The following is a 12,077-nucleotide window of genomic DNA, read 5'->3' as shown; positions in this document are numbered from 1 at the left end:
TATTATATATACATATAATATTTAATATTATATGTAGTATATTATAATAATATATATATTATATATATTGGAGATAATTGAATACAAGAAGAGATAAAGGAAACATTTGCTTTTAACTTTTCTTGTATTCAATTAAACAGTTTATATTGTGTTCTAATAGGCAAAAAACTTGAGGAAAACAAAGAAACAAGCAGAAAAATATGTTTTGAGATCGTAACAGATAACTTGTTTAATTTTTGATGATGAATAAGAAGAATTTTTATAAAATGTTTACTAGACTACACGTGCAAAGCATATTTGTTAATTAAATAAGAGTTGCATACAATTGAAACAATTCATCGACAATAATAAACAATTAAATAATATTAATTAAATAAAATAACCCATTATACATACTTCGTTTTTTCTTTATATCATTGCTGCTCCACTGAATCCTCGAGTCTTTTTTCTCTCCATCAACTTGCAAAACAGAAACTGAATTTAACAGATTTATCAGTGTAAATCAATTATTGTAGTGAATTTACTTACTGCTATTAAATCTGGTTTCGTTATCCTGTCCACTATCATCAGAATAAAGTTTTATAGGTTTTAAATCAAGAGGATTTAGTAACTTAACAAAAGAATTATTTCCGAGTTGTTGTTTATCGTTAATACTTTCATCGAATACATTAGAATTTCCAGCGTAACAAACTGTAATGACAAATAGAAGCAAAAACACAGACTTAGTCATTTTTCAATTAATCTGTTTAGTTTCGTAGAAAAATAAATAGTATTTAACAGTGCAGGAAACCCACTCCTTTACATATAAAATTACTAGAAATATATCCTTTTCATAACGTTTAATAAACAAGTTATGTTCTTTATTCGAAATAATAAAAGTTAATGGAAATTCGAGCTTTATTTCACTTTGATATTACTGTATTGTATTTCTGTTAAAATTAATATTCCTTCTGAAAAATAGTTACTCCTATTACACAATTTCTTGCTGTAGACAACTTTGTATTTCTGTTATAAAAATATTCTTTTTTTAATATACTAACTCAAATTCTTTATTACATTTAATCAAGATTTTATAAAGAAAAATTCGCTACGTGACTTGCTGATGTCTCCTCAGAAATTGAAATGGTCTCAAATTTCATATATAATGGATATATTACGAGAGGGTGTATTAATATTTAATATTAAAAATTTTAAAATTAAACTTCAGATCTTTATTTAGAAATGCATTTTTTTTGGTAAATAAAAACATATTAGATGTATTGAAAAATAAATTTAAGTGGTCAAAGATGTGATGATGTTTTCTGTAATTACTCAAGATATATTTCTTCATAATGCAAATAAAGTAGGAAAACTCGTAACTACAACCAGAGGGCCTGAAGCAGTTTAAAAAAAATGAATAAGGACAGTATGGTGAGAAGAATTCTTTGTGTTTTTAATGTAAAAGTGTCAGAACCTGCAACAGAAGGCTGACACTTGATCGTTTTAAAAACTGTGACCTCTTTTTTTTACTTATTGTGTTTTAAGAAGTTATTCTTCAAAAAAACCACGTTGATTGTTACTTCTGGTGTTGTATAAAAAAGGATTAAGATAGACTCAAAAATTTGATATTTTTGTAAGTATAGACTACTTACAAAAATATCAAATTAAACTTCAATTATAAAAAATATTACTATTAATAAGATTTTGAAATCTCTTGATACTAAAATAATTTCCAAAATTTCCATTATTCTAACTAAAGTTACTCTCTTTATTTTTAAATTAAGAATATTTTCAAAAATATTTTCAAAGTTCTCTGGAAAATTCTTAAATCTAACACAAAAAATTGACTTAAAATTTGCTTAAATAATTTATGATACTCTTTAAAATAGTTAAAAATTAATGTTGAAAGTATTATTTTAAATAAACTTGTTTTATACTTGTGACATTAACGTTTCGATGTTTCAAAAAATGTTAAAACGTAGTGTCAAAATTATTGTTTTTTTTATGTAAATTAAGATTTTCGGTTAGAAGAAAAGGGAAAGAAATGTCATAGAACTGCCATTAAGCATTATGGATCATCAAGATTCATAAAGCTTGATGGCAGAACGATAGAGGTGATTACCGGGTCAGCTTACTTTTCAGCGATATATAAAACGAATCCTAGTGAGCAAATCTCCGGAAATTTTTTTATAGGAATCAATTTCTGATATGTCGGACCCCATCCCTCATTACTGTATTGTAAGCTTGATTGACCAACGGTAAGTAAGAAGAAAGAGCTTCTTAGTGTCCACGGGGCGTAAAGAGCCGAAAATTTAATAGAATTCCTGTAGCTAAATAAAAAAAGAGGAAGATATGTACAAAACAATGCTCTTTAAATCAAAATTCTGTCGTTTTGAAAGTGAATAAGACAAAAACGAAAAAAAAAATGGTACGAGTTGAAAAGATAAACTTTACTAAAATGCACTTTTTATCAGTTGAAAAAAAATCTAGCAACGAGTTGCTAAACTTTCCCGAAAACATTTAAAACTTCATATGTGACGAAATCTGTTATGATGTTTTATTATTAAAAACGTTTTATATTTTTATTTGTTATAAAACGGTATTATATTTTTATTTGTTATAACAAAAAATTGTAAATTGTAAATTCTAATAATGAAGAAAGTCGTCATTAATTTCAGTCTATCCTACTCGAGATATGACACTCGACCCACTTTATCTCTCCACTGCGTCGACCTCTGACCACCAAAATTTAACAACATCAATCCTCTTAATACAAAACCTTCTTGCAAAATTTCAGAAATATTTGACAAAAAGCACAGAAGTTATTAAGCTTCAAAAAGGATGAAAAAATTTGACACACACACACTAACATCAATACATACAGTAAAAACTGCCGAACTTTTTTGTATTTCTCGACGTTTCAAGATCCTCTCAGTCCAAATATATAAAAATTTTCGGAAAGTCATTTTTTCACCAATCGCCATAATTTTCCTCTTAAATATAATAGAGCAGAAAACTATACAAATCAAGTTGATATTTTGTAATGTTTTTTCATATTTTAACAGGGCATATTTTTAAAATTATACATAATCATTACGAAGCTAGATGAATTTCAGTTGAATATATAGACTATGTACTGTATTCGTATTTAATTGATTGGTTATCGTACATCATAGGCAATAACGTAACTACAGTTATCGCTATTTTGGATCTGATGAAATAGATTATTGTGATGAAAAACGTTGCACAGAATCATATTATCTTTGATAAGTTAAACTGAGATCGCCACTTAGGTTTAACTGAAAACAACAATTCGCCACAACGTTTAGCTATCATCTTACGGCGCTTAACACGATAGATAAGTTTTCATATTTATGAAAATTCCGAGAAATTTAATAACTTTTTATACACTTCAATATTATTTCAAGTTTATGAAACTATGGAACTTTGAATAAATCAAACATTAAAGCAGTATCCATAATTTCACCGATACATTATTTGAATAATATTATCATGCAGATGCACGAATATTTTTTATTTGATACGCAATTATTGTTGTGAAAACGTAATTTTAAAATAATCATATTTAAATATATCAATATGAGTAATACTCTACCATATATAAATGAGTTTATATTAGATTACGAGCGACAATTCAGTAACTTTCATTCAACTATGATGATTGTACGCGCTACTCTACTAGTTATCATCGTGCAGGTGATGATTTATTATGGAACAGGCGCTGAATCTCGCAAACTTCAACAATCGAAAACGCAATTTTCTGCTATGAATAAACTTAATGAACCAAAATATCTTCCACAATTTTCAGAAAATGTTCAAGACGTTTCTGGTAAGTAAATGTGAATAAATGATTGTTCATTACTCAATTTAATTGTCTTAATTATTATAACGTTTATTTTTAGATTCATCAAATGCTACTGAAGAAGAATTAAACTCAGTCTCATTAAATTTCAACGACGATAAGAATGGTAAATCTAAGAATTATTTAAGTATTACAGTAGAGCATCGATTATCCGACTCAATTGGGGACTGGGGTTAGTCGGATAATTTAAAAAAACGGATAACCGAAAAGTATGAAAAAATACATTATTAGTATAGTATATTATTATATCTCATGTAATTAGTATATTAGTATATCGATATTAACCTACTTCGCGTTGAATTTTCATCGATGTTAAGCCTAACAAAAATTTTAAAAATAACAATCATCGCTATTGTGTCATTAAAAATTATTTTTAAATTATTTTACTGCCTACAAAACAAACAACCACTCATAATTAGAAAATTAAGCCTCGTTTAAATACTGGCAACCCTTTCATGGTCGAGCCAGTGTTGCCAGCTAAAACGCCAAAAATTTAACGAAAATAATATTAAAGTAGCCAAGGCATAGCCAAATATTATAGCGTCGCATCACCAGCGGACATTTGAATTTGCCTACTAGAACGCGGTTGGTTAACCGATGTGACGGTTGATCGGGGGTCGGATAATAGTTGCTCTACTGTAATAGCAAATTCTTATATTAATAATATTTATAACTTATTCAAACCGATTTATCTGCGTATTCTACGAGACATTTAATTGTTCTTTATCGAATTTTGTCCACAGAGAGATAATCATATCTTATTGAATTCTTTCATTATTTATGGCCAGTTTCTCCCTACGGGTACTAAAAAAGAATTTTTCTATAATCATTATGGATTCGCCAGGCTCATTATGAGAACGATCGATGTGGAGGGACAGGTTCCGACATATTCGAGACAGACCGTGGAGAATAAATAATTTAGGCCGAACACATTGTATACTAAAATCAAATTATGAAAGCTGTTCTATTATAGGATTGCAAGGATATTTTTAAGCAGGAATGTGCATTTATAACATCGTAAATTCGAAGACGCAAAACGTGTCCATTAAGTTGATTTTATTTTAAAAACAAAAGCAGAAAATAGTTGTCAAATTTATGCCCGTTAATTTCATCAGAAAGCAAACATAATGAATTTCTTTTATATTTTGATAATTTGGATTTTTTTTGAGAAAGAATTTTTACATAATCATAAGCTATGAAGCTATGATACCATGAATTATTCTAAAACTTCGATAAGTTAGAAAATTTTCGTTTTAGTACAATTTTTCCGCTAATGCACTATAACATAACTTATGCCAATGAGTAGTAGTTTAAGCGAAATAATTATTTAATCTTTTCCGTGTCTGTTATATACCGAGTTATATAAAGGAACCACAATGAGTTGTCGTGTACGAGTGCAGTAGCAAAGTATAATTTCAAAAAATCCATTGATAATCAAAAGGGAACTTAGAACTTAATTAAAAAAACAAAACGAATTTCCAAATCTCAACGTTTCGCAAAAGTGAATCTTCAAATTCTTAGAAAATGCTTGAAGATAAACTTGAAGATGAATAATATCATTGGAATGTGAAGATTCACGCTTGCTTAATGTTGAAATTTATAACTTCAATATGACTTGATGTTGAATTTTAAAGATATATAGTTACTAACAGCAGGAAAAATAATGTAGTAATTCCTAGAAAATAACGGCATTTGAACCAGTTGCATATTGAGATTAAAGAAACGGAATAGAAGCAAACGATAAATCCGAAAAAATAATAATTCGGAGATTATTTATTGATGCCAGAAATGACTAATTTTAATAATATTTTTGAAATCCCAAACAACAGAAATTCTGAAATTTTAATAATTTTCTTTCTTAATTCTGTGTATTTCATATTATTCAGTATTCTAAAAGAAATAAATCTAAAACAAGAAATTGACTTAAAAATTTATTAAATTAATGCTGGCAACTAGTTTAATTGGAAATTAGTTAAAATAAAATTTAATATTCAAAACAAACATTTTGAAAAACATTTTAAATTGAAACGTGTGATATTTTTACATTTTAAAAAATTAGTTTTATATTTACGTATATACCATATAAAATTAAGATTTTAACTTAAAATATTACTTTTTCTTCTATTCTATCATAAAGAAACAATTCATAATAATTTTAATTTTTATAATTAAGTTATATCCTCATATCAAAATTTAATTTTATAAACTGAAATTCTCTACTTAAAAAATACTGATATTAACGTTAAAATCACAATAAAATGAAGAATAATGTTTTAAATAGATCTAATATTTAACTTTCTTCAGCTTTTTTTTGTGAGCGGAACCCATGACATACAAATTAAAGATGGAAATAATCACATCTGCTTTTCTTAATCCATCATGATGGATGACTTGAAATTATTTCTTCTAAATTCCCTATTTTCGTGAATTTAATATTACTTCATTAATAAATTGGATTGATTAGTGATGGAATAAGGAAACTGAACACTTGGGCGATCTACCAAGGGTAAATGCTTTTCGGGAGAACATTTTACGAGAAATTGGTCCCAACTTATGTATTACCCATAAAAAATGACGTGGCCAGTCCGTCAGTCAGGAGCAAATTAGGAATCTTTAGCCATGGTTCATTGGTACTAAATTAAGAAATAAAGGAAATGTGTATACTTTGATTTATGTAAGCAAACATATTTTTCTCTTTAGTTTTGATATATCAAAAAAAGGAAAAGAACTTTGTCATTCCTTGTTTTTCTAGATATTTTCATATTAATATTAGTAAATTTCTTTTGAGTTAACGATAGAATGTTCAACGTATACCGGATGTAAAGGAAACCTGCATTTTAAGAACTATTGAAACCGGTTGAAACTACTGAATTCGCGATAAAAACATAAAGTTATTGCAAATCACAAATATATGTCGGTTAACTGACTTTTGAGCCACCCTGCAATAACCGTTTTTATGTATTTATTTCACTAAAATTATTTTACACATTATTTATTTTTTCAATTTACTCATTTATAGATTCTAGATATAAGAGAGAGATATTCAATACGAGAACTGACAGATATACCCTACCTAATATAAATACGGATATCAGATATATATTACCACCGAATACTAGTAAGAACTTTTTTTTGTTATCCCTAAGTATACTTAAAATAACCGAAATAATCTTTTAAAGTGATTTAATATTTTATTTAAAAGTTTAATATAAACTGTTCATGTTTCGTAGTTCTCTTCAACAACACTGGAATTGATCATAATGATGATAAGGACGAAGATTACAATGAAGAGGATGATGACAGTAGCGGTAATGATGATAACAGTAGTGGTAATGATGATAACACCAAACCTGAAATCGATGAACGGCTTCGGCATAAAGCTTCAGTGATTAAAATGTTGTTAAAAGCTACAATTCAGCAAATTAATGCTCTGCTAGCAATATCAGAAAAATTTTCAGAATATTTTGATAAATAATGAAATATATATTAAATATTATTATATAAAATAGTACATTGTCTTTTCACATCTTGATTATAACTGCTTTACATAATTTACATAATTAATATGTAATAAAATATTTTCAATAAATATCTCCCCATATTTAATAAGTTAAAAGATTTCTTCTACAGAAACTACATAAAAATGTACGTTATCAAACAACATTAATATATTTAATATGACAGTAGAACCCTGATTGTCCGAAGCACATTTGAAAGTGAATACTACTACTCTTATAGTGTAATTCATAAAAGAAAGTTTAAGACATTAACCTCTAGGACCCCGGTGAAGATGTAGGCTACCACAAAACCCAGACACCCGCTAATTTCATTCCTTTGACACTTTGTCATAATTTAAGTTTAATACATTATTACTTAAGTAATCATTGCTTAGTAGCTAATGAAGGAGCCAACAGTCCACAAATCGTATTCTTATGCTGGCATCACACTGGATCAGACAAGGCAAAACCATTTGAAACACAGTATATCGAAGGTGTTTTTTATTGTATCGAAAGGGATGTCGCACACTGGATCAGTCATTTTGTTTGAGACAGTTTTAGTCACGATTAGTCATGATTAGTCAAAAAGAAGATGGTAGCTTGCATTATGTCGTGTCTGATATATGTATCAAACAGACTGTTGATACATATATCATTGTATGTGCATGCTCTGGCCGTCATACTCCAGCCGGAGCAAGCGCACAAGTAGTGATCCAAGCAAAATGGAACTTGATAGTGAAAAATGAACCATTTATTTATAATTATCGTCTGAAAGCTCCAGCTCAAAAATGATTTTGTAGGCTTTGAAAGTGATGACCAGAAGTATATATACGTAATTTCATTGTACTGCAAGCACCACAAAAGTATTAACAATAAAATAAGGAATACAGAATTTCTAACAAAGTAAGTTTGTTCATATTTCGTCCTTCAATTTTCGAAATTTTTATCAGGTTTTACCATTTACCTCCATTAAACAATTTCCAACTTAGTAACAACTGAGTACAGGTATCCGTTGCTTAACGCGGAATTTGATTAAGGCGCGAAATCAATTGCTTTACTAGCTGTCTTTACTTAACGTAGATACCGTATTTTGATTAACGCGATTTCAATATACGCGGTATCATGGAGGGATTAATTAACCGTGTTAATCAAGTGATACCTATACTGGCTTTTTTTCAGATACATTGACAAATCTGTTGTGATGCTAAACTGTCAAATGCGTTAGACAAAACATATTGACTAAGATTGTCTTTTCTGATCCAGTGTGATGCAGGCAGGCGTCAGACTTCAAACAATACAGAGTGTTCTTCTGGATTAGGAAGTTCCGTCAAACTAATGCTGTTTATTTGAGTTGCAAAACAAATTTGTAAAAATGGCTCGCTTAACGAGCGACGTTTCGCATAACAATGATGAGAAGAAATGTCTCGGATTGTGTGCATGCTCCATCATTCCACTTGTTTCTCTAGCATCTCAGTGTTGCTTGTGATCACACATTTTCCAAAGTTGTGTTCAAACATATTACATATAAACATCAATAATCATAGCCCGTTATATAATAAACATGCCAAACGATATGCCAAATTCTTGGGCTTTGTGAATTATCTGCGATTTTTTTTGTTTTCTGCAAATCGAATTTGCATTCCAGGTTTCGTGACAGAAGAAAATATGATGATTCACGCTCCTTAACAATGTATATTGTATAATTTTCTTTGAATAAACATTACGCATAAAATATTTGAGTGTTTTTTCGGCATAGAACGCGTTATCATATTTTACATAAATTTATATGGGAAAAATTGTTTCACTTAACAAGTGTTCACATTACGAGTAAGATTCTGGAACGAATTATGCTCGTTAAGAGAGGTTCCACTGTATATATATATATATATATATATATATATATAATAAACGTTACTTTATAACTATAAGTTTTATGACATGTGCTTGCTATTAGTAAAACTTTTCTGTTATGATTAATTTTTATATAATACTAAATTCAGTGGCATATTTGTAATTTATTTCAGCCTTATATTTACAAATATATAGCCTCAATTTATGACATTGAGCATAAGAATGGTGTGACGACAGCTTTTCTAAAATTAGCAAAGTCGTAAAAGCAGGTTCAATTATTATATTTATTAATATTAGTCAATTATTGGAATAATAATTACATTTTCATAATTTTATCATACTTGGAGAAAAACGGAAATCTCATAAGAGGTATTCACGATATGCAGTTTAAATCGAATTATACAGCTTTCTTGAAAATGACAAAAACGCAATTTCTCTTGACTTCTGACCTCTTGAACTTCATTAGTACAGATTCTAAAGCAAAGCCATCGGTTTAAAGAAAAGCTGTCTTAGAGAAACGTTTCTCGTCTATCAAAATCCACCAACTAAGGGACGAGTGGTATTTTTAAAGTTTCAGAAATAGCAAAGAATGGGTGCATTTCCTTGTCAAGCAACTAAGTAAGCAAACCAATGACATAGATCGTTTTATATGAAACGAACTATGTCAATAGCTTGCTGACTTAGCTACTTGACAAGGAAATGCTCCAAATAATTCTCTTAAAAGACAATAATGGCAACCAATAAAATCTACTATAGAGGGAATCACTAAATCCAACATAATCCTCCTAAACCTATACGTCCCTGTTTTAGATCAAGTAAGTGCTGCCAGTTGCCAGTAACAACTGACACTTAATCCTTAATCTCCCATGATATATTGGAACCGAAGACAGTCCTATATTTATATTTTGTAAAACTAATGTTTAGTGTTGTTTACTGGCTTCCTGAAAGAATTTTGACAGGAACTTGAAGATAGCTTACTAAGGCATAGTAAATATTTTATAAGTTTTTGTACTGTTTATACAGCTTTCAGATGAATTAAGGATTGTGAACATAAGTTTCTTTTCAATTTTATCGCGTTAGTGTTTACAGAATAAGATAATTTTAACACAGATAAGATAACGTGATATTTCTTTCACAGATGTATTTCCGACAGACCTCCTAAATTCATCTTACAACATCATACTATAACAGCCGATTGCAGAGACAGAGTTTACGTTAAAGGACGTTTATCAACACAACAATCTATATACGTTGACTGGCCGAACCGCGATTTAAAATGCGTTACAAAGACGACGATCGTCTATTTCTGACCGTTCTCTAAACGAACTTCGGCAAAACATTGGCTCTTACTTACTTCGCTATTACTCCCCTGTTTTAGGAGTCGTTCGGCCAATCGGATTATTTCTTCGTGACGTCAGAAATGGTCGTCAGCTATATTCCGAAAGCTTAAGGCCGTCAAAATCATTGTTCGGCAATTAATGACAATCCTTTTCTATTTCGTTATTTAATTTCGTTGCCAATACGATTTAAAATATGAACAAATCCATATTTAGAAAATTTATACCGAATTCGAAATTCGTCTTCGGAATAGATTTTTAAGGAATTATTTCGACATCTTATTACTGTCGAAATGAATAATTTTAAATATTTTATTATTAATATTACATTTTTATATCTATAAACAGATTTCTGTAATTATTAAAATTGTCTCGTTTGTTTAACAGTACAACGACCCCGAAATGCATTAACGTTTTATAACCGACACGATACTCAAATTGTAAATAAATGCATCTGATTTAATTGTAGTTTTAAGTCTTCACCCATTTGAATATCGAAATTGGAACATTTAAAACAAATTTAAAGTATTTCATTTTGTTGTTTTTGTTCCGAGCAGTTAATTAATTAATGAGTAATTTTGTCGATTCGTACCGTTTACAACATTTATCAAAGAAACGATGTCTGTTTTTATCTAAACTTTTCCACAAACAAAGCTACCACTCGAATTGAAAAGCCCTCTAAACCTGCTGTCGAGTGAGTCTAGAAAATAGGTCAAATAACTTGTTTCTAATCGCTGTCTTGTAGACAGCGATTAGAAACAAGTTATTTGACCTATTTTCTAGACTCACTCGACAGCAGGTTTAGAGGGCTTTTCAATTCGAGTGGTAGCTTTGTTTGTGGAAAAGTTTAGATAAAAACAGACATCGTTTCTTTGATAAATGTTGTAAACGGTACGAATCGACAAAATTACTCATTAATTAATTAACTGCTCGGAACAAAAACAACAAAATGAAATACTTTAAATTTGTTTTAAATGTTCCAATTTCGATATTCAAATGGGTGAAGACTTAAAACTACAATTAAATCAGATGCATTTATTTACAATTTGAGTATCGTGTCGGTTATAAAACGTTAATGCATTTCGGGGTCGTTGTACTGTTAAACAAACGAGACAATTTTAATAATTACAGAAATCTGTTTATAGATATAAAAATGTAATATTAATAATAAAATATTTAAAATTATTCATTTCGACAGTAATAAGATGTCGAAATAATTCCTTAAAAATCTATTCCGAAGACGAATTTCGAATTCGGTATAAATTTTCTAAATATGGATTTGTTCATATTTTAAATCGTATTGGCAACGAAATTAAATAACGAAATAGAAAAGGATTGTCATTAATTGCCGAACAATGATTTTGACGGCCTTAAGCTTTCGGAATATAGCTGACGACCATTTCTGACGTCACGAAGAAATAATCCGTTTGGCCGAACGACTCCTAAAACAGGGGAGTAATAGCGAAGTAAGTAAGAGCCAATGTGTAAACGTCGTTTAATGTAAACTCTGTCTCTGCAATCGGCCGTAAG

General features: G+C 29.2%; 2 protein-coding genes across 4 annotated transcripts in view; one reads left to right on the top strand and one right to left on the bottom strand.

Annotated features, from left to right (window-relative positions):
- LOC111627123 overlaps positions 1-815 on the bottom strand; it is a 2,656-nt gene extending 1,841 nt beyond the window's left edge. The window contains exons 1-2 of one of the 2 annotated variants that reach the window (XM_023370686.1): positions 529-815; positions 397-474 (exon numbers count right to left, since the gene is read on the bottom strand). In XM_023370686.1, coding sequence (XP_023226454.1) covers positions 397-474; positions 529-730 — 280 coding nt within the window. In that variant the 5' untranslated portion in view covers positions 731-815. The remainder of the gene's footprint in view (positions 1-396; positions 475-528) is intronic. The other variant, XM_023370687.1, reaches the window with a different exon arrangement.
- LOC111627121 (myb-like protein O) overlaps positions 1-7,481 on the top strand; it is a 16,076-nt gene extending 8,595 nt beyond the window's left edge. The window contains exons 1-4 of one of the 2 annotated variants that reach the window (XM_023370683.1): positions 3,616-3,829; positions 3,903-3,968; positions 6,882-6,980; positions 7,093-7,480. In XM_023370683.1, coding sequence (XP_023226451.1) covers positions 3,655-3,829; positions 3,903-3,968; positions 6,882-6,980; positions 7,093-7,337 — 585 coding nt within the window. In that variant the 5' untranslated portion in view covers positions 3,616-3,654 and the 3' untranslated portion in view covers positions 7,338-7,480. Of the gene's footprint in view, positions 1-3,615; positions 3,830-3,902; positions 3,969-6,881; positions 6,981-7,092 lie in introns of those variants that run through there. The other variant, XM_023370684.1, reaches the window with a different exon arrangement.
- Positions 7,482-12,077: the final 4,596 nt, after the last annotated feature.

Source organism: Centruroides sculpturatus, unplaced genomic scaffold, assembly GCF_000671375.1.
Source record: "Centruroides sculpturatus isolate CEXI.00-Female unplaced genomic scaffold, Cexi_2.0 scaffold471, whole genome shotgun sequence".
Classification (NCBI taxonomy): Eukaryota; Metazoa; Arthropoda; class Arachnida; order Scorpiones; family Buthidae; genus Centruroides; species Centruroides sculpturatus.
Note: the sequence above shows the minus strand (reverse complement) of the source record. Positions and strands in the feature narration are given on the sequence as shown.